The sequence below is a fragment of the Hemitrygon akajei genome, chromosome 25, assembly GCF_048418815.1.
Source record: "Hemitrygon akajei chromosome 25, sHemAka1.3, whole genome shotgun sequence".
Taxonomy (NCBI): domain Eukaryota; kingdom Metazoa; phylum Chordata; class Chondrichthyes; order Myliobatiformes; family Dasyatidae; genus Hemitrygon; species Hemitrygon akajei.
In genome coordinates, this window is record NC_133148.1 from 31,898,510 (window position 1) to 31,922,148 (window position 23,639).

Consider the following 23,639-nt stretch of genomic DNA (forward strand, 5'->3'; position numbering starts at 1 on the left):
CCAGCAAGAAAAACTGAATCCTGACCAGGTTAATAAGCAGCAGGGTATTTATCCGAATTCCATCAGACTAGTTTTCAGTTTTAGAGAGTACAGTGGCAAATATGGACCACGCAAGGTTTAAGACTTGCACACTCTCCAAGTTCATAAGACAGATGCTCCAATTCTGGCTGAGCTTGCCGACAGGCAGTTTGAAACACCAGCCCAAATTTAGTGTTACTAGTAAAATGATACAGATTATTAGTTTTGCCCTCAGGCAGGTTTAATACTTCTACGATAGAGCAAAATCTCTGTAGTGTTCAGCTTCTCTACATAGAATGGTACAGCAAAATGTAGGCCCATTGGCCCACGAAGTTTGTACACCATCAATCTAACCCTTCCTCTCTACACAGCTCATAAATTCCATTTTTCCTATATCAATTTGCCTATGTTATGTTGTTACTCCTTACCATGCCTTGTGGCACAGGGGTGGCAACCTTGCCGTTTCTTTAGTGTTTGCCTGTTTTTTTTTCCGAGGCTGAGTTGCTAGCTAGACACTCAACCCAGCACGGATGGAAAGCATGCAAGGAGCCAGCCAGATTCAAACCCAGGATCACTTGCCTTGAAGTCTGTTGCTGAGCCACACCACCACCGGCTGGCTAATTCGTATGCCTATTTAAGAGTCTTTTCAAAATCCCTATTGTAACAACCTCTACTACTAACCCTGCCTACTGCTCAGATAACATAAAGCCTTAATGCCATACAAAGATTAGGATGATGTGAGGTTTTACATCTAGTCAGTGAGCCAATTATAATATCAGTGTGTTTTCGGTCTCTGGACAGAAGCCTGTGCATACAAAGCTACCCCTCAAACTAGAAATGAAGGCTCACTCCCTTACTCTTGGCACAGTGATACAAGAAATAACTGAAGCCTTAAGAACATGACTAGCTTGAAAATGTACGAGTGTTAATAGAGTAAGGATAGAATTGCGTTCAGTTGCAATGAGTCACAAATCAAGGCCAACACGCAATAGTAAATATGTGCTGGAATTTTCCCATGGAATGCTTTGCTATCAGGAAAAAGTTAATAATACTCCTCAGAAACATCTCTGAAAATTAGAAAGGAAAATATTAGGTAACTATAGAAACAAAATATAGTGGAAACAAATGAGGTGAAATAAGTTGTTCCTTCAAGAACAGCTATAAAATGTTTCTAGTTACAAGATTCTTAAGAACAAAATCAGGGTTGGGAAAATTCCAGTCTTCAATAACTGAGGTATAAACTAGAGTTAAAATTAATAGACAAATTTAAATTATCTAAGGCTTTTCACACAATTTTCTGTATTGGACAGAAGGACACAAAATGCTGGTTTTCCAACAGTATGGTTAATGATGTCATGGATAACTGTAAATTAAAAGAACCGGCAAAATTTGTAAGCAGTGAGATTGAAAAAGCTTTAGAGAGCCATGCATGACCAAAAACGGATTGGGAAAAACAGGCTAAATTCAAAGGATAAACAAGGATTTTAACAACTGATACAACAGTTTAAAAAAGGCAGAAAAAATAAAGCAAATAAAAACGAGGCAAAACCTTAGATCTATTGAAGCTGCCTTTGCTGAAAAAGAAAACTTGCAAAAGTAGAATCAATGTTAATAGCATTAAATAATTTACAACTAATTAAAAAAATAAAGAAGAAAAACACAGCCCCTAGTATTCAGTACTTCAGGGTTTTGAGAGAGTTGGCTACAGAGAATATATTAAGCTTGGTCTTCTCAAATTCTCTTGATGCTGAAATAATACCATATGTTTGTAAAATACCAAATGGTTTTCAAGAAATGAGGGTGAAAAATAAAACCAGTTGGCCCAATAGAGATTAATAGCAAAATATTGAAATCTATTAAGTTTTAGTTAACAGATCACTTGGGAAATCATTGGGTGACTGTGGAATCAACATGTCTTTATTAAAGGTTAGTCATTTAACAAATCCATCTTTTATTATGAGTATGTAATCGACAGGATGAATAAAGAGAACCCTGATTTATATTAAATATAAATATGGATTTCAAAACTAATTTGATAACATCCAAATAGATTTATACAAAACTATAAGCTATAGGAGGAGAATTAGGCTATTTGGCCCATCAAGTCTGCTCCGCCATTTCATCCTGGCTGCTCCATTTCCCCTCTCAAACCCAATCTCCTACTTTCTTTAACCTTTATGTCCTGACTAATAAAGAATATAGCAACATCCACCTTAAATATACCCAATGACTTGGCCTCCACAGCTGCTCGTCCACTACTCTCTGGCTAAAGAAATCCTTCAACTGCTATTAAGTTACATAAAGTGCACATAGCAATACAAACATTATCTCCTCATCAAATATCTTCCAAGAAGACCACAACCTTGTAGGGCTTAGAGGCTTGCATGTCTCAATGATCCAGGCAGCTATGCTGGCTGGAGTCAGGACTCTATGCTTTAGCTCTTGGTAGGGTCATCCATGACAAACAGGTCAAAGGGTAGAGGCCAGACTAAGAGTGTCCAGGGGATCAGCTCAGGGCTAACAACCCTGACTGGTCAAACAAAACTGTTACAGAAACAGCAATGAATATTGCCATGTACAGCAGTATTCCTGACTGTCCATTTGGACTAGTGAGAACCAAGATATTGACAAAAGAAGGAAGCCCTGAACACCACCAGAGATGGAGGACCTTCATTGCTGCTCAGCATGTTTGGGGCAGCAGCACTTGGACCACAAGACGAAGGAGCAGAATTCGGCCATTCAGCCCATCTACTCTGCTCTGCCATTTCATCATGGCCGACCCTGGATCCCACTCAACCCCTAAACTTGCCTTCTCGCCATATCCTTTCATGTCATGAGCAATCAAGAAACAATCAATTTTTGCCTTAAATATATGCACAGTCTTGGCCTCCACTGCAGTCTGTGGCAGAGCATTCCATAGATTTACTACTCTCTGACTAAAACAAAAAAAAATCCTCCTTACCTCTGTTCTAAGGGGTTACCCCTCAATTTTGAGGCTGTGCCCTCTAGTTCTTGTTAGTCAGAAACAAAGGATGTTTAAACTTCTGACAAATGGTTGCTGAAAGGTTTCTACATCCCTCAAGTGAAATGTAGAAAAGGAAATGTGTTTGTTTATGTCACAAACTGCTTTAAAGGCTTACCCTGCTTTACTGGTGCCTGCTCAGTGGCTGGTTTCTCTACACTTTCTTGCCTGGACCTTCCAAAGTCATTGCTTTGATTATTGCATTGATTAAAGGAGTTCACGGCTCCACCATAGCTTGGATCCTCAGCATCAGTACCATCACCTGAAAGCAAATGAAAATAAACCAACTGAAAAGTTGTCAATGGTATTTTAAGAAGCAGTAATTAATTTCATGGTGATCTGTTTCAATCATTAGCGAGAGACTGGTACATAATAAGTACCCTGCTAAATAATGATAAAACAAGTTTTTATCTGCAGTTACCACCTGAAAATTTCATGATGCTTTTATATTTATAATCCTGATTGTTGAGGGGTAGTAACTGTTCTTGAACAGTTATTTAGAGATAGTGCAGGAGAACAGGTCCTTCCAATCAAACAAGCCAAACCGCCCAGTACACCCACCTATTTAACACTAGCATAGTCACAGGACAATTTACAATGTACTAACCAGTACGTTTTTGAATTATGGGAGCACCCAGAGGAAATCCACACAGTCAAGGAAAAAGTACAAACTCCTTACAAACTGCACCGGACCTGAACTCCGAACTCTGATGCCCTGAGCTGTACAAGCATCACTCTAACCACCACATTACTGTGCAAGTGTGAGATACCCTGGATTGCCAACATCTGCAGAATCTCTTGTGAAAATGTCTATATCACTTTGTTCTCTGCAAATCAGCTGTAGTGCTGTTTTTGCATTACAATTTTCAACAGGTTCTCTCCAGCTTGTGAACACCCAACTTAAGTACAGCCTGTATGTATGAACAAGAATTCTGGAGACTGACAGATGCTGCAGGCTGCACATATCTCCTGTCATGTGGGACCTCGGTTCACAGATGGATCTTTGACTTGAGAACTGCCCAGGTTAAAAAGAACCCTGCCTTAATCTGGGACACTAACTTGCATTTGCAAAATGCTGTTTATGGTAAACATAAAATACGGAGCACTTTGGATGTGGCCTAGCTCATGACCCAGCTCTAAAGTGGTTCCCTCTGTCTAGCCTACAGTATTATGAAAGGCATAATACACTACTACTGTCAAAGGAGGACGGATGTCAGAGTCCATGCAGACAGCAGCACAAGAACTCTAAGAGCATGTCCACTTGAACATATTCTTAGCCACACTGGTTAAATGGAACTAACGCCACATCCTCTGTACATTAAACTCTTCTCTCCTGAAATCTGCACAATTTTTTTTATTTGCAGTAAATATTAAAACTTTAAAAAATGCTGGATACAGGAGACACTGTTTTGTGGTTAGATTACTGATCTTGAGAAAGAGTAATTTTGTGGCTTCCAATTGACACTGCAAATCAAAAATACTGTGAAGCTCATTAACTTCCGTTCTACTACCTCAAAAAGCTCAAGCCAAGCCGAATGGTGTATGACATTTAAGGACCAAAGTAAAATGCTACAAACCACAATGTTCAACAACAGATACATAAAAAACAGAGTTATACTAAGTCACATGATTGACTATAACATCATTAGAACCAATTACAGAAGTAACACATGAAGGAACTATTGGTAAAAATGTTGAAATGTTTCATTACCTTGCTCTCCAACACTAAAAACACCATTCAAACTCACTTATAGAATTTATCCTAAAATTAGATCACAATCAAACCCTTCCGAAATACATTTGAGAGGCCCAGTAGGAGATTCGACTAGCTCACGAACTCACCCTTCTAGGCAGCCCATTCTAGGCATTTATCAGGAGCGCTCCATAAACACCTGTCCATCTAGCATCTTCTTTTAACTTTCTACCATCAGGCAGGAGACTTGCATGAAGACAAGAACGGTCTTATAGTTTCTTCCCTCAGGCCATTAGACTTCTGAACTCCCTGCCACATCGCATTCAAAGTGTCACCAGTCAATCTGTTCTGTACCTCACAATATTTAATTTATGCATTTTAGTTTATGTGTAATTAATGTGTAGATTTTATCCTCACTTTCATAAGTTATTGTGTGTTATGTGTACTACTGTGCTTTACACCCTGGTCTGGAGAAACATTGTCTCATTTGGCAGTATATGTGTATATGGTTAAATAACAATAGACTTGACTTGATGGGCCAAATGGCCTAATTCTCCTCCCATGTCTTCTAATGAAGGCCCAATGAGATATCTGTCCTTTTTGCCTGGAATTATCATCTGGATGTTCATTGCCTAATTCTGTCAAAAAGGAAGTACGCAGCCACCTACTTCAGTATTTTCACAACTGACAAGTTTGTTAATTAATCCTCAGCTTGGAGAGCATTGTCTCAAAGACAGCATATCCAGTCCACTTGTAACGTGAACCAACAACTGTCACAGACTGAAGAATTGTGAAAGGTGTGACAAAGAAGGGTCAATGTTCCATTTGTTGGTTGGTTTGAGGATAAAAGATCCACAGTAAAATCAGACTCTTCATTCAACATTAAAAATTGTTATCAACCAATCCTGCTTATTCAGGGATTCCCTGTCTGGGGTCTACAGACACCTTGCTTAATAGCATTGGTTCATGGTATTAAATGGTTGAGAACCCCTGCTTAAGCTGCTTGTTCACAAGTGACCGCCAAAGACAATAAAGCAAGGTGTGGAACATTCTATTACTTTCAAAGCTCCCCCACCACTTTTCTTCGTAGTCATGCCCTCTTATCCCAGTTCACCTGGACAAGCAGACCCTTATGCCACAACTATTTCATATATTGTTCACAACACAGCCCACAATACCCATTTAGTCCACGCACAGCATTCCCATCACTTCCATTTTCTTACTGTCCACATAGATAGGCAACTTATTTTCTCTCATGTGCTCCACAACTGAATCACTGAAGGCTGAAGTATCAGGACATTGGTTTATAATTAAAACGTCCAGGTAATATCAAGGACTAGCTCTTCCAACACACAATGAGGGTGGATATCGCACCTCGCGGCCCATTGATGCGGATCAGTACAGTATGCCCTTCATTTCACGAGCAACAGCACTATACTCCAATGTTAAATACTAATTCAACAGACCCAGCATTTAAAGTAAATAGACAACTGAAACAAAATTCATTCTCATGTCAAACAGTAAATGAGAAAATTACCCATCTACTCATTGGATCTTAAATATAAGAAAGTCTGCACATGCTGGAAATCCAGAGGAACACACTCACACAAAATGTTGGAGGAACTCAGCAAGTCAGGTGGCATCTATGGAAATGAACAAACAGATGACATTTTGGGCTGAGACAATCCTTTAGGACTCAGGAGGAGGAGGAGGTGGTGACCCAGGGGGAGATGATAGGCAGATAAAAGGTGAAAGGTCAGAGTGAGGAATAGGAGAGGGGAGTGGATGGAATTTATACCAGAAGGAGAAATCAATGTTCTTGCCATCAGGTTGGAGGCTACCTAGACAGAAAATAAGGTGTTACTCCTGAACCTCATCTTGTCTACTCACTAGGTCTACTTGCTAATGACACTAATCTAAGTTGAAATAAAAAGAATGCAGTGATTTCCAGAGCACAAGCTGGCAGAGTGAGCAACAACATGCCTCAAAGAATACGGCACAGTGTGAATAATGCCATGGAGGGAGCACAAAAAAGATTTACCAGAATGGTTCATGGCATGGCAGATCTGTTATGAGGAGAGATCGAGTAGTCCTGGCTTCTACTCTTACAGTTTATAAGAACAAGAGACCACATTAAAGCATATGAGGTAAACCAAGGGAAGGACTTTTCCTCTAGCTGAGACTCCAGAACAAAGAAAATGAGAGAGCTTTAAATCGAAGAGGAAGCCATTCAAGTCTCCAATAAGGTACAGACTCATTCAAAAGGATGGTGAATCTTTGGAATTATCTACAATAATGGGGGGGGGGGGGGGGTGCTATGGATGTTCGATAATTTAACATTAAACAGACTGATAATAAGATTTTTGTGCATTAGTGAAATCAAGGTATATTCTGGAAAACAATGTCGTGCAGGTAATCAGCCATTACCTCTCAAGATGCTAAAGGTTCTACTGCTTTATGTACTGTTTCCCTTGAGGGAGTATGGGGTGTCCAGGGAGGGAGCAGCACCTCCGGTGAAGGGGCTTGTCGTGTCCATTCCAAGGCAGCTCACTCACCTTTGGTTCCCACTAGAAATTCAGCTCTCCCCTGTGGTCTTAAGTAGCTGTTTGCACGCCACAGCTGTCACACCCCAGTACACTGCTTTGACAGGCAGGCTAAACCAGGTGAGGGTAGCCAGCAGCCTCGTACCCCATGTGAGATGGGGACACGCCTGTCATAGCCTGCAAAGTCAAATCCGATAGACTAAGCAAATAAGAACTACAGTGAGATGCAATGGTCAGGAGGTCAGTTCTACAATGCTCCGTAGAGAGCAAAGGGCATGCATGACAAGGCACAGGAGTAATCGTGGTCATCCACTACAACCAAGGAAGAACCCAGTTCGTACCACTGGACCCAGACTTCTGAGGTCAAAGAGTGGAACTGCCCCAGTGCAATGGTTTTCCCATCTTAAAAACTCCTGCACAGGTTTCCTGTCATCTTTGGACATGACAGACAACCACCACTGCTTCCCTTTTTAGTACTGAACAATTCACCTAATTAGTTGCCACCGACTTCTCCAGTAAGTGGTTACTGAATTTATCCATCCAGTTCTTTTTATGGCTGAAACCAATTGTGATGCTTTTGGCAGTGTTAAGTAGCTTGTATCACAGGCACAAGTTCCAGTAGCTCAGAGAATTTAAAGGTTTTGAAAAAGATATAAAATCTAAACTTGCTTTGTCAGCAAACAATTCCTGTGTAGCAGCAGTTTCTTAAGGAGCTAAACTGAATTTACAGTGCAAATTCCTACAGCTTCAATGGGTCACAAGGTTATACCGCAGGTGCAGAAACGGGCGCGTTACCAGACTCAACTTGTAAATTAACCTTCTGGGAATCTTTCAAAAGGGCTCCAAAGTCTCTCTGCACCCTTGATGCTTAACCTTCTCCCCATTTAGCTAATAATCCGCACTACTGTTCCTTTTTCCAAAATGCATTATCGTACATTGTCCAACACCGTATTCCATCTGCTACTTTTCCCCCATTCTTCCAATTTGTCCAACCCCACCTTCCTACCCACCTATCTATCTTCGTATCATCCGCAAATCGATTAATACTGTTATCGGAATCACTGACAAACAATGTGAAAAGTAGAGGTTCGAATACTGACCCCTGAGGTACATCACTAATCACTGGAAGCCAACCAGAAAAGGCCCACTTTACTCCACTCGCTACCTCCTGCCTGTCAGCCATTCTTCTATCCATGCAGTATTTTTCTTGTAACGTCATAGGATTTTTATCTGTTAAGCAGCATCATGTGTGGCACCTTATCCTATGTCTTCTGAAAATCCAAGTAAATGCCTATCCTTTGTCCACCCTGCTTGTTACTTCCTCAAAGAACTCTAACAGATTTGTCAGACAAGATTTCCCTTTATAGAAACCATGCTGAATTTGACTTATTTTATTATTACTCTCCAAGTACTGGAAACCTCATCCTTATAACCCCAACCACTGGGTTAAGCTAACTGGCCTATAACTTGCTCTCTCAATGAAGGAATTTCTCATTGCAATTCCAAATGGCATCTCTTACTCTGAGACAATGACCCCTGGTCTAGGCTCCAGGTAAACACCATCTCAGCATCCACCCAACCAAACTGTCCAAGAATTCTGTAATAATAAAGTAACCATACATTCCTCTAAACAGAAGTGAATACAGACCTATTCTGTTCAATCTCTCAAACTCAATCTCCCAGGAACTACTCCGGTGCATCCTTGCTGCCCTGCCCTTGTGGTAAGTGTAGTCCCTTTTACAGAAGGCGATCAACACTCCACAGTTTTCCAGGTGTGGCCTGGAATATTTGTTCAATGAGATAAGCATGAGATTAATTGTTATAAAAGGTGAGTTGGAGGGGCAATGAGATTAGAGGAGAAGTTTTCTGATCCTAAACACCCAGGCCTGGAAAAAGTTACAGAGCTCCTCACCTGAACAGAAGCAATACACATTCTGTTGATTGATTACAACTCAGCATTCAACATTATACCTTCAGTTCTAATCAACAAGCTCCAAAACCCAAGACTGTACCTCCCTCTGCAGCTGGATCCTTGAGGTCCTCACTGGGACACCAAGTCAGTAGAGATCAGAAATAGCATTCTCCCTCACTGACACTCAACTAAGCACCTCAGGAATGCATGCTTAGCTCACTGCTCTACTCTACACAATCATGACTCGTGGCTAAACACATATATATTTGCCAATAACACACCTATTCTTGGCAGAATTTCAGATTGGGATGAGAAGGCATACACAAGTAAGATATATCAGCTAGTTGAGTGGTGCCACAACAACCACCTTGCACTCAATGCTGGTAAAACTAAGGAGTTGATTGTGGACTTGAGGAAGGGGAAGTCGAGGAAACACACAGTCCTCTTTGAGAGATCAGCAGTGGAAAAGCTGATCAAGTTTCTGGTGTCAACATCTCTGAAGATCTTTCCTGGGTCCAACACATTGATACAATTGATACATTGATACATTGATAGACATTGATACAACGGCGATATTTCATTAGGAGTTTGAAGAGATTTGGTATGTCACCGAAGGCTCCAGTAGATTTCTACAGATGTACTGTGGGGAGCATTCTGACTGGTCTCATCACCATCTGGTATGAAGGTCTACACAGAATCAAAAACGGATGCAAAAGTTGCAAACTCAGCCAGTTTGCCCCCTCCCCCCCACCGAGGACATATTCAAAAGGGGAAAAAGGCAGTATCCATCATTAAGGACCCCCATCACCCAAGACGTGCCATCTTCCCACAGTTACCATCAAGGTTGGTGGTACAGGAGTGAAGACACGCACAACTTTTCAAAAAAAGCTTCATCCCTTCTGCCATCAGACCTCTTAATTAACAATGAACCCCACTACTATTTTCCCTCTCTTTTTTGATGCACTGGATTGTACTGCTGCCACAAAACAACAAATTTCACAACTTATGACAGTGATATTAAATTTGTTTCTGATTCAAATTTGGGTGGCAACATCCCACGCACAGTAATGCGAAAATGACCTGGTATGATACGGTTGTCCTAAAAGGAGAGGCTAGACATTTCGGATCTATATTCCTTGTAGACGAAGGTGACCTGATTCTAACATTTAAGACCCAAGGGATCTTGACATGGTACATGTGGACACGTTTTCATGAGTGGGAAAGTCACTGAAGTGACAATAAACTTGACTTATCAATGGCACTGCTCCAAAATAAGGGAGAAGTCATTTATTTCTGGAATTCTCAGCCACTAAGAGAGGCAGAGGCTAGATCAATAGATTAATGTACTTACACCATAAATATATATGCAAATTGAGGTTGTGGATAAAATAGAAGCTGAGGTCAGCACTGATCATATTGAATCAAGGGCAGGTGACCTACTCCATTTTCCTATGAGTCTGTTTTACTAATATTGAAGAATAAACACTGGTCTGAAATCTTCTTCCAATATAGCCCAGTGTTTGTTACCTCCTTTGTAGAATGCAGATAAGCCCTCATGAAAAAGTACTTCCACGTTAGCACACTGTAGTCTCTAGAGCAGATTCCCAACCTGGAATCCATGAACCCCTTGGTTAATGGTAAGGCTCCATGGCATAATAAAATTTTCAGCCCCTGATCTAGTGTGCACTTGTCTCTATAATGTAATTTCAACCATTTTTTCCCCCTTTGGAGGCAAGAATGCTAGGAACAATGCTAAGCCCCAGGTGACATTAGATTTGTACTGTCAGTCATTTACAGAAATGGATCTTTCAGCCCATAAATATACATGCTGACCTTCCACTCATGTAGAGTACATTAATCCTATTTACCCGCACAAAGACTATATTCTCCTAATGCCTTGTCTATTTAAAGATTCAAAGTACATTTATTATAAAAGTATGTATGTAATATACAATACCAAGATTCACCTTCCTACAGACAGCCATGAAACAAAGAAAACCATGGAGCCCTTTCAAAGAAAAACACCAAACCCCTCCAACACTCAAAAAATATCACATAAACAGCAAAAAAAAGAAAAACAGAATATAAAACACAAAATTGAGAGTCCAGGCATATTCAGTTCAGTTCAATCTAGCTTTCAGTTTAAAGGCCTTTCTAGTCATCTCTTAAACACATAGCTTGAATCTAATTTCATTACATTGTTTGACAATGCATTTCAGGTACAGAGTGTAAAAAACCCCTTTCAAGCACTCATCTAGGAGACATATGCAACTGTAGGCTCCCAACCTGCAATCCACAGACCCCTTGCTTAATGGCATTGGTCTATGGCATAAAAAAAGTTGGAGGAAATCAACAGGTCAAGCAATAATGGTAGGGAAAAAGGAAATGATAACGATTTGGGTTGAAACCCTACATCGGACTATACAGTCCTGCATACTGTATGGTCATTTTATCCTGACCAGTGCACAATTCTGACACAAATCAGGCCACTCATTCTGGGGGGGAGGGGAACTAGCTCAGCCTATACTACCTCTCCCAATGACTAAAGCCTTTCAAATCCAAACATATTGAACAAAACTGATCTCAAACAAAAATCAAAACAATGGAGGCACAGGAGACCACAAAGCCATAAGGTGCTGCAGAGACTCAGTGGGTCAGGATGCCTCCACAGAGGGAATTCCAGCTCAAAACACACAAAATGCTGGAGGAACTCAGCAGGCCAGGCAGAATCTGTCAAGAGGAATAAACAGTCAACATTGTGGGCCAAGACCCTTCAATGGCATCTGCAAAATCTCCTGTGTTAATGACAGTCAAGATGACAAGTATTGACCCAAAATGTTGACTGTCCATTTCACTCCATAGATGCATTCTTGAACATCCAGTGTGCTACTCCAAATCAAAAACAATACTTTCAATCCAGGTTACTTTTACTCAACAACTTACAAAAAAAGGCAAGGACATACCTAACATTCTATGGATTCAGACATACAAGAGACTGCAGATACGGCCATCTGGAGCAAAGCACAAAAAGCTGGAGGAGCTCAGTGGGTCAAGCAGAGAAATGAAAAGTCAGTTTCAGGTTGAGACAGAGCAAAGGTCTCTACTCAAAAACTCGACTCTCCATTTCCCTTCACAGACACTGCCTAGCAGCTGAGTTGCACAACACAGCACGGTCCTTCAGCCCATGATGTGTGCTGGACTTTTAAACCTATTCTAAGATCAATCTAAACCATCCCTACTATCATCTATATTCCTATCTAAGGGATTCTTAAATGCACCTAATGCATCTGGCTCTACCACCACCACTGGCAGCGTGTTCCAAGCTCCAACTCTCAATATAAAGTACCTGCCTCTGACTCCTCCTCAATACTTTCCGTTTCTGTCCAGAGAAAAAGTCTCAGGCTATCCACTCAAACTATGCTCATCTTTTACACCTCTAAAATTACCTTTCATCCTCATCGAGAAAAGCCCTACCTTGCTCATCCTATCTTCATAAGACATGCCCTCTAGTCCAAGCAGCACCCTGGTAAATATCCTCTGCACCCTTTCTGACACTTCAACATCCTTCCTAAGCTGAGGCAACAAGAACTGGACATAATATTTCCAGGTTTTATAGAACTGCAGCATTACTTTCCACATTCTATGGATGTGGATCTGAAGTCCCTATGTTCTTCCACATCACCAGGAATCCTGTCATCAACCTTCAAATTCGACCATGCAAAATGAATCACATCACCCTTTTCCCCAGTTGAACTCCACCTGCCACTTCTCAACCCAAGCTCTGAATCCTGTTAATGCCCCAGGTCATGCCTTGCTACCATCGGGACGGAGGTACAGTAGCCTGAAGTCACACACTCAAAACGATTCTGGAAATGCTTCTTCCCCTCTCCCATCAGATTTCTGAATGAACACTGAACCATTGAAAACTACCTCACTAACAAAACACACAAAATGCGGGAGGAACTCAGCAAACCAAGGAGTCAACATGAGTAAACAGTCAACATTTCGGGCCGAGACCCTTCTTCTGGACTCTCTGCTTTTTTACTTCTATTCTTGCACTACTTATTTAACTACTTAAGACATATATGCTTACTATAAATCACGGTTTCTTTCCTATTATTATGTATTGCTGCCGCAAAGACAATAAATTTCACGACATATGCCAGTGATATTAAAACAGATCCCAATGTCTCGTTGCAACCTACAACCACCTCTCCACTATCTACAATTCCACCAACCTTCGTGTCACCGGCAAATTTACTAACCCACCAGTTCTGCCAGCATATTGTGTGCAGTTCCAAGAATCTATCCCAGTGGATATCCTACAATCAGGGGACAAACAAAACGGGGATGGGAGCCGAGGTTCCCGGGCTCGCGCATGCGCCTTCGCCAGCCGGGCCTAGCGCCACTTACCCTCACAGGCCCTCGTCGCCGGCTCTTCCGTCTTCTCCTCCTGCGAGTGTCCGTCGCTGGCGGCATCCGCGATCACTTCCTGCTCCTCCGCCGCCTCGGCAGCATCGCGGTTGAGGGCAGCCTGCAGCCGCTCCTGCAGGTCAGCCTTGAGGCCCTTTGTGTCGAGGCCCCGCTTGTGCAGCGCCTCCTTCAGCTCATTCACTTTCAGCTTCCGGATGTCCACCGAACTCATCTCGGGGAGTTAAGATCACAAACCCGCCGCGCCCCGGACTCCACGCGGTGCTCAAATAAATAATTACCAAAATAAAATCAGTGCTTATACGCCCGAAGGAAAGGACTGATCGGATTAGGAATAAAACTCCTCCTTACTCGCTGCAGCTCCTGGCCGACAAAATGGCCGTCTACTCCCTTCACCCGCTGTCACGGCGCCAGCCGGGCCCGGCCAACCCATTTTTCTCTCCGGACTTCCCATTGGTCATCTCCTGCTTCCTACAAGCCCGCTCTTCGCCAATCCACCAATCCCAAATGAGCTTGTAAAATCCCACCGCCATCCCCCTCCGCTTTCTTGCGTCGTTGCTTCCCATTGGTCCACCACTCCGCCAAGCGAGCTGGGTGGGGGGGGGGGGGGGGAAAAGAGAAAAAATATTTTCAGCCTGCTGCCGGCTTGATCCAATCGGACGCAGCGTTTCACAAGGCGATAGTGGGCGGGTCATCTGGTGTAATCCCCAAATCAGTTGCAACGCTGACTGATATCCCGCCTCTCCCACGCCGCGATTGGGTGTCTGAATTCCTGACGTTGATTAAACCCTTTCGTGGTTAGCGCCACGCAGATGTCAATCAAAGAGGATGCCTGACAGGTTCTTCACAGAACTAGGTGACACAGAAAACAAATGGACACGTGCACCGGTGGGCCGGATTTAGCAACAAATAAAATTAATCACTACTTTTTAAGAGTACACTGCTGACACTTTAATACTAATCACAAAGAAGAGAAAATCTGCAGATGCTGGAAATCCAAGCAACACACACACACAAATGCTGAAGGAGCTCAGCAGGCCGGGCAGCGTCGATGGAGAAGAGTAAACAGTCGACGTTTCGGACCGAGGCCCTTCAGCAGGACTGGAGAAGCAAACATGAGTCAGAGTAAGAAGAGGCGAGGAAGAAATATAAGGTGATAGGTGAAACAGGGGGGTAAAGAGAATAGCTGGGAAGTTGTTTGGTGAAAGGTAAAGGGCTGGAGAAGGGGGGGGATCGGATAGGAGAGGAGAGTAGGCCATGGGAGAAAGGGAAGAGGAAGGAGCACTAGATGGGCAGGTAAGGAGATGAGGTGGGAGAGGGAAACCGGAATAGGGAATGGTGATGGAGAGGGTGCAGTTACCGGAAGTTCAAGAAATCATTGTTCTTGCCACCACTCCCCCCACCCCCACACAGAAGCAGCGGCAAAAACGTCGACCCCCCCCCCCCCCCCCACCCCTTGCATCATCAAAAGACAGACATCCCACCTCTCCCGGAAGTTCCGGGAGTCTCCCGCATATTGATAGCGGCTCCCTGACGCCCGCAAATTATATACAACATCCCAGAAATCGATTTTTTTTGAGAGAGAGAGAAAGCGAGCGAGAGACAGAGAGCGCGAAAGAGAGAGAGGGTGATTGAACGAGCCAGAGAGAGCGCCGTGGCAGGGTGTTCCAAAAAAAGAAAATATAAAACGTACTTCACCCCAAACTACACTAAAGTGTACCCCTGCCTAATAGGGGTCAAAATTAATGACAGTGTTGCTCGCTACATTGTTTGCAACAGTGACTTTTCTATTGCCCACGGTGGGTTAAATCACTGTTGTGGTGAGTTTAACAGGAGTCATTCATTCATTCATTTGCATAGCTAACGTTATTTAAACTGGCTGGCTCGCTGCTAAGGAGCTACTCTATTGCAGACATCCCGCCTCTCCCAGAAGTTCCGGGAGTCTCCCGTAAATTGATGGTGCTACCTCCCTGAAACGAGTTTTTGCAAGGGTGGGATGTCTGCCACGGACTCAGCTTCGGAGAAATGTACATAATTCACAACCCCCAACATTGAGTTGGGGTTTCGCTTTAAGAGTCTGGTTGGAAGTGATGACATAGTTACATAAGGATTTTTAGCGCGCTTTTGTATTTAGGTTTTGGAGTTCGATAAAACGTGTTACAAGTTTCATTAAACATGAAACGCCTCACTTCATTGTATTTATGAAAACCTACATTGGGGACCCTATGCTCTAGGAGGATTCCAGAGTTATTGAACGTGTTGGCAAACACAGTCACTTTGAAGTTGCTGGAGCTTTGGGAGCTAAATGCCATCACTTGGTTTGCATAAGCAGAGGCCTAGTTCACTCTACAAGAAACCTCTGCTGACGTATTTCATTATTTGAATTCTACTACACGGTAGTGGCTCTCAGCAGCTCCACGGCTATGAGAGTGGTGAATCTACTTGAACACCCGCCTGAACACGATAAACACCAATCAATGAAGACTCTTACAGACTTTTTGGGCTATCAGAGTCTGAGAGCACCAGACAGTTGCTGTCTTTGCAACTGTTGGTAATAGTAAGCCTTCGGTGCTAATGGACGAATTGAATTGGATTTTGGTTTATTGTCATTTAGAAACCACAACTGCAGTGCAGTTAAAAAATGAAACAACGTTCCTCCAGAATGATATCACAAAAGCACACGACAAAACAGACTACACCAGAAAATCCACATAACGTTTGGCAATCCCCAAATCCAGAGTCCGGAGAGGCTACTGCCTATTAATATCGCGCTACCATCTTAGCGCGTTCCCCGGAAAGGAGCTCCAAACCCACCAGACAAGACAAGACTACCCAGACACACCAAGTCAGGAGACCAACTCTACCACCCAACAAACCAAAAACTAAAGCTACAAGACTTACACAAAACCACATAGTTACATATAGTTATAGTTAACATATAGTTACAACAGTGCAAACAATACCATAATTGATAAAAACAGACCATGGGCACAGTAAAATTAGTCCAAAGATGTTAAAAGACTATAAGTTCAAAAGAAACCACCACACAGTTTCCACAAGTCCTCAGGGTCCCTCAGAAACTGCTGTTTCTCCTGGGAAATAACCATCCTTGTTTTATTTTTAAAGAACTTTTCATGCAGCAAATGCTTGATCTTGTCCGCATTAACCTCACTAATGCACCCGAGAAGGATATTAGGGAGCTTGCTAAGATGGCTGATAGTCCTCACTCAGCTAGGTAGTGCTGTATCATTCCTCCTCCTTTCTCAATAAGCCCAGTCAGCAAGGCCCCCCAACATAAGGACGTCTATGGCCGCGAAACAGACAAAGACAGGCTCGACGGGCCAGATGGCCTGATCCTGCTCTTGTTTCTTGTGTTCTTAAGCATTAGATCCTTTTTTACTCTTATTTCTGTTTCCCAAGCACCTTCCTATTTTAATCAATGTACAGTACTGTGCAAAAAGTCCTAGCTACCTATACGTGCCTCAGATTTTTGCACAGTATCGTACACCCACAACAATGACCGTCTCAAACTTTTGGAAGTGACTTTGCACTGTTTAGTGTCCTGCAGTCCTTGGGGTCAGTTAATGTCCTGTTATTCATTGCGGACGGCTCAGGAAATTTCCAACCCATTTCAGTTTACCTATTGCAAAACCATACCTCGCTGGTCATAAGTCAGTAGTGGAGAGAGCCACGCAGATGCTAGAGAATGCCACCTGTAATAGTTACCTAGAAGGAAAATTGCAGAAACAAGAATGTTATCGCTTCTTGCAAAACTATGGAGCAATGCCGATTTCAGTAAACAATTGCTGTCAGATACACTAATTATTACACAATTGTACATATTCCAGAGATATCACATGACACAGGTAACCTACACCACGACAGTGCTCATCACTCACACACTCACCCCATTACACCGTTTCTCACTTCCTTTATTTTAGAATCGGGTTTAATATCACTGGCATACATAGTGAAATTTGTTAACTTTCATGGCAGCACAAAATATAGAAGAAAACTGAATTACAGTTAGTATATATATGTGTGTGTGTGTATTAAGTAGTTAAAATGAGTATGATGATGACATCAACTCAGGCCTGAGAGGCCAGTATCGGGCATTTTCGTGCCTTACAAGGCACGGAACAAAAGACTGTGTGCCGCGCCACTCCTCACGCAGACATGTCGCAGTATTTTTCTTTATTTTACGAGGTCGAGTTGCGAGCTCAACGCTCAACCCGGCACGGATGGAAAGCGTACTCGGGAACGGCCCGACTGGATTCGAACCAGGGAACCTCCGTTCCGGAGTCCGTTGCTGATGTCACTGCGCCACCGGCAGAGAAATAAATAAGTAGTGCAAAGACAGAAATAAAAAGTAGTGAGATAGTGGCCACGAGTTCAACGTCAATTCAGAAATCGGATGGAAGCTGTTTCTGAATCACTGAGTGTGTGCCTTCAGGCTTCTTACCTCCTCCCTGATAGTAACAATGAGAAAAGGGCATGCCCTGTGTAACGGGGGTCCTTAATGATGGGTGCTGCTTTCCTGAGGTACCACTCCTTGAAGATGTCCTGGACACCGCAGAGGCTAGTGCCCATGATGGAGCTGACTAACTTTAGAACTTCCTGCAACTTGCTTCGATCTTGTGCCTACCCCCACCCCCCATACCAGACAGTGATGCCGCCAGTCAGAATGCCTTCCATGGTACACCCACAGAAGTTTTCAAGTGTTTTAGTTGACAAACCAAATCTCTTCAAACTTTGAATGTTTTGTCTTCTTTATAGCTGCATCGGTATATTGTGTCCAGGTTAGATCCTCAGAGATATTGACGCCCAAGAACTCGAAACTGCTCCCTCTCTCCACTTCAGATCCCTCTATGAGGATTGGCTTGTGTTCCCAGGTCTTACCCTTCTAGAAGTCCCACAAAAAGTGAAATGTTGATAATACAAAGCTTGTATGTGCCTGTCAGAATAAAAGGTACAACTAACAGGTTCAGGAAGCCTTGCTTTTCAAGAGATATTCAGGCCATGATTAAAGGGGAAAAAAAGATGTCTAGCAGGTAGAGGCAGGTAGGAGCAAATGAGGTGCTTATGGAATTCAAGATAAAGGAGAGAACACTTAATAAAGAAATCAGGAAGGCTAAAAAGAAGGTATGAAGTTGCTCCAGCAGACAAAGTGAAGGAGAATCCTAAGGGATTCTACAGATATGTTAAGAGCACAATGCTTGCAAGGGACAAAATTGGTTTTCCGGAAGATCGGGATGGTAATCTACGCATGGAACCAAAAGAGGCGGGGAAGATCTTAAATGGATTTTTTTTTGCGTCTGTACTTGTCCAGAAGACAGATATAGAGTCTATGGAAGTGAGGCAAAGCAGCATCAACCTCATGGATCCTATACAGATTACAGAGGAGGAGGTGTTTGCTATCTCGAGGCAAATTAGGGTGGATAAATCCCCTTGGACCCTGCCAGAGGCTCATGCAGAAATTGCAGGGGCCTGAGCAGAGATATTTAAATCATTCTAAGCAACAGGTGATGTTCCTAGATGATTGTAAGCTAAAGCTATTCTGCTGTTTAAGAAAAACTCTAAAAATGAACCATGAAATTATAGGCCGGTGAGCCAGCCATCAGTAGTGGGAAAGTTATTGGAAGGTATTCTAAGGGACCAGATATGAGTATTTGGAAAGACATAGACTGATTTAGGGATAGTCCGCATGGCTACGTGCCTGATAGGTCGTGTCTAGCCAATCTTAATAGTGTTTTTTGAAGAAGTTACCAGGAACGTTGATGAAGGCAAGGCAGTGGATTTTGTCTACGTGGACTTCAGCAAGGCATTTGACAAGGTCCCGCATGGGAGGTTGATCAAGAATGCTCAGTCACTCAACATTCAAGATGGGTTAGGAAATTAGATTAGACATTGGCTTTGTGTGAGAAGCCAGAGAGTGGTAGTAGATGGTTGCCTCTCTGACCATGACTAGCGGAGTTCCATAGGGATCAGTGCTGGGTCCATTGTTGCTTCTCATCTATATCAATGTGGTAAACTGTATCAGCCACTTTGCGGATGACACCGAGATTGGGGTTGAAGTGGACAGCTAGGAAGGACATCCTGGCTTGCAAAGGGATCTGCATCAGTTGGAAAAAAATTGGCTGAAAATTGGCAGATGGAATTTAATGCAGACAAGTGCAAAGTGTTCTACTTTGGTAGAACCAACCAAGGTGTGTCTTAAAGAGAAAAAGCAGAAGGGCACTGAGGAGTGCTGTTGAACAAAGGGGTCTGAGAAAGGTAGATAGGGTCATCAAAATTTTTTTAGCAAATTGGCCTTTGTAAATCAAAATATTATGTACAGGAGATGGGATGTTATATTGAAATTTTGTATAAGACATTGCTGAGGCCTAATTTGGAGAATTGTGTGCAGTTTTTTGCACCCTCCCTACAAGAAAAATGTAAATAATGTTGAAAGCCTACGGAGAAATTTTATAAGAATGTTGCTGGGATTGGAGGACATGAGTTATAAGGAAAGATTAAATACAACATTGTTTCTTCTAATTAAAAACCTTTGGAGATAGTAGTGTTGCTTTTTTTTGTTTACTGCTCATTACACCGCTGGCAGTTAGGGCAGCAGTGGAGGTCCTTCGTGTCCGGTGATGTTCAAGGCCTCCCCATTCATGCCAGCTGCTTCTCCAGGTTCTTACTACTGTTGGTCATGCAAGTCCCGGGTGGAGATTCAGGAACACCATCGCACTCAGGTATAGAAGGATTCTTCACTGCTGTTCCGTAACATTCTGTTTTTTGACCAGTCATGGCTGTTAGCCCCGAGCTGAAGTCCTGAACCCGGAGGACCAGTGGACCACTCTTAATCTGACCTCTACTGTTTACTTGTTTGGCATGGATGAGCCAACCAAGAGCCAAAGCATTATGCCTTGACTCCAGCCAACATAAGCTCTCTGGGTCATTGAGGCACACAAGCCTCCAAACCCAAAAACGAGGTTGTGGTCCTCTTGGAGGATTGTTACTTTCACGTGTTAGCTTATTTCCTGCCTAATTTCCTCTCTGAAGCTGTGTGCAGTTCTGAATATGTCCAATAACCCCATCAGAGAAAAAAGCAGCCATTTGTTTCTGCTGTGATCAGCGGTGAGCATGACTAATCACAAGAGGCAGGGGTTTAAGCAACTGCGGTTCCATATTGGTTCTGCTTTGACAACATCAAAGGAGAGTGACACCCAGCTCATGTTAATGTGATTTCAACAGCTTGTTTTTTTCTAATGTTATTAAAGGTGACTCATTTTAATAAGTTTCACTCTGAGAATTAAATACATGCACAGCTTCCCATGAATCACATCTCTGTCAGCAGAATCTATTGCACCTCAAGCATCAACTTTATCCGACATATATAGTACTGTACACGTGTGGGGTGGAGATACGTCTCTACCAAAGGAGGTATAAGGTGTAAGGCCCTTTTTTCCTCTGTTAGCATGCAAGTCGCTCTTGGGTAAAGTATAGCACCTGCTTAGCCCCACCCTGATCAGGGTCACATATGGCTATGGGAGCAGGTGGTGGATGGTTGTATGAGCAGCCGGTGCAGATCACAAGTCCTGGTTATGTGACCACTGACACCAGGCAGACAATCTCCGAAGAGTATTGATAATGGCTGGAGTCACCCGTCTTGTAAAGACACTGCACAGAAGACAACAATGGCAAACCACTTCTATAAGAAAATTTGCCAAGAGCAATCATGGTCATGGAAAGCCCACAATTGCCCACGTCATACAACACGGTGCATAATGATGATGTCATACGACATGGCGCATAATGATGATGATGATGACAGTACTGTGCAAAAATCTTAGGCACCCTGACTATGTACACGGTATGTGCCAAAGACTTTTGCACAGTATTGTACATGTATTAGGAAATTGTTGTGTGTTGGTCACGGCACCACAGTAGCGTAGGGGTTAGCGTGACGCAGTTACAGCTCAGGGCATCGGGAGTTCAGAGTTCAATCCTGACATCATCTGTAAAGAATCTATACATTCTCGTGGAATGTGGGTGGATTTTCCCCAGATGGTCCAGTTTCCTGTCACAGTCCATCGACGTACTGGTTGGTAAATTAATTGATCATCATAAATTGTCCCACGATTAGGCTAGGGTTAAATCGGGCAGCAGGGCTCAAAGTGCCCAATACGCGGATTCCATACGTAACTCAATACAACAACATTCAACAGTCATGAAGTATATAAAGAGTAATAATTATATATTAAAAATCTAATACTGTCTGAGGTTAAAGGATAGATATGGAATAAAATTTGTATAAAATAATTCAATAAATAAATACCAGCATGTATTTACAGTGTAATCAGCTTTACAAAAAAGTGCTTGAAAGGTTTCACAGTGCAGTGACTGAGGTAAAAGATAGTGAGGGGTTGGGGGTAGACTCGATTAACTGCCCGGGGGAAGAAAGTTTCAACATAGTGTTAAGTTTTTGTTTTGATAGCCCTACAGTTCTTTCCAGAAGGGAGTTTTTGGAAAAGGCAGTTTGCAGGGTTGGAAGTGTCCTTTTCAGGGAAAAGAGATGCAATAATATTGAACCATTCATGACATCAGCCATTCCAGTCCTGTTTAACTCTACCTAAGAGAGTACAGTCATCACAAGCTCTACAGGGAACCACCACTGCTTCTGAAGGACCCACCAGTGCACCCAGATCCCGAGGGATTTATTGCCAAGTAACATTGATTGCCAATGGAGAGAGTTCAAAGTTCAAAGTGCATGTCACCACATGCTTCCCTGAGGTTCATTTTCTTGCAGGCATTCACAGTAGAACAAATACAATAGACTCAATAAAAAACTACGCACAGACTGCCAAAGAGCCAATGTGCAAAATAAGACAAAAGATACACACAAACATATATATTTACTGTAATTCATGTGTTTTTTCTCTATTATTGTGTATTGCATTATCTGCCACAAATTTCACAGCATTTGCCAGTGATATTAAACCTGATTCTGATTCATTGATTTCACACCTTCAATTCGAGCAGATTGAGAGAAACTATCTAGTTCCTTCTCGGAAGTTAATGCTCTTTTCAATCAGTGTGTCAGTAATCTGTTCCAAACCCTCGCCACTTTTTTGTCAAAAGTGTTCATTCCATTTCTCTTTTCACCCCTTCCAAATTCAACTCTGATGCGATGTTGATACATTTTTCTGAGTGAGTGATTTTGACTGATAGATTAACAGCAGCCAGGACACCAGTGATAAATTTTCTACCGTCTTTGAAATGGTCCTATGGCATCTTTAATTTCTACTGGAGGCAATATCAGGGTATAACACCTATTCTTGAAAATGGCACATGGAACAGTGGTGAAAGAGCTATCCACCAAACTTTATGTATCAGTCGGGTTCCCAACCTGGGGTCCACAGGCTTCTCACTTAATGGTATTGGTCCATGGCATATAAAGAGTTGGGAACCCCCTGTATAACTGAATGTGGCATCAAATTGTGCTAACACACTCCTTCCATATCAATTACTTACTTACTGTCTGGTATGCCGCTGGCGTTTCAGGCAGAGATGAAGGTCCTCCATCTCTGGCGGTGTTCGGGGCTTCCTTCATTGTGTCAGTAGCTTCCTCTCCATTTTCACTACTGTCAGTCATGCAAATCCCGGGTGGAGACTCAGGAATACTGTCACACTCAGGTGTAGAAGAAGTCTTCACTGCTGTTTCTGTAACAATTTTGTTTGACCGGTCAGGGTTGTTGGCCCTGAGCTGAACCCCCTCAAACCTGGAGAACCAGTGGGCCACTCTTACTCTGGCCTCTACCCTTTGACCTGTTTGGCATGGATGACCCCACCAAGACCCAAAGCATAAAGCCCTGACTCCAGCCAAAATAGCTCCCCAGGTCATTGAGGCCCGCAAGCCTCCAAACCCAACCACAAGGTCCTCTTGGAGATTCCATATCAATGCTTTTGCCAAAGTGAGCTTCTGTAAGATTTAAAGCTGTAGTTAAAAATTTCAATCTCACAGAGAGACTTGCA

General features: G+C 42.7%; 1 protein-coding gene across 1 annotated transcript in view; it reads right to left on the reverse strand.

Annotated features, from left to right (window-relative positions):
- Positions 1-14,020, reverse strand: part of hnrnpul1l (heterogeneous nuclear ribonucleoprotein U-like 1 like) — a 53,315-nt gene extending 39,295 nt beyond the window's left edge. Inside the window, exons 1-2 of the mRNA XM_073029277.1 lie at positions 13,602-14,020; positions 3,159-3,302 (exon numbers count right to left, since the gene is read on the reverse strand). Of these exons, the coding sequence (XP_072885378.1) occupies positions 3,159-3,302; positions 13,602-13,833 (376 nt within the window). The 5' untranslated portion in view covers positions 13,834-14,020. The remainder of the gene's footprint in view (positions 1-3,158; positions 3,303-13,601) is intronic.
- Positions 14,021-23,639: the final 9,619 nt, after the last annotated feature.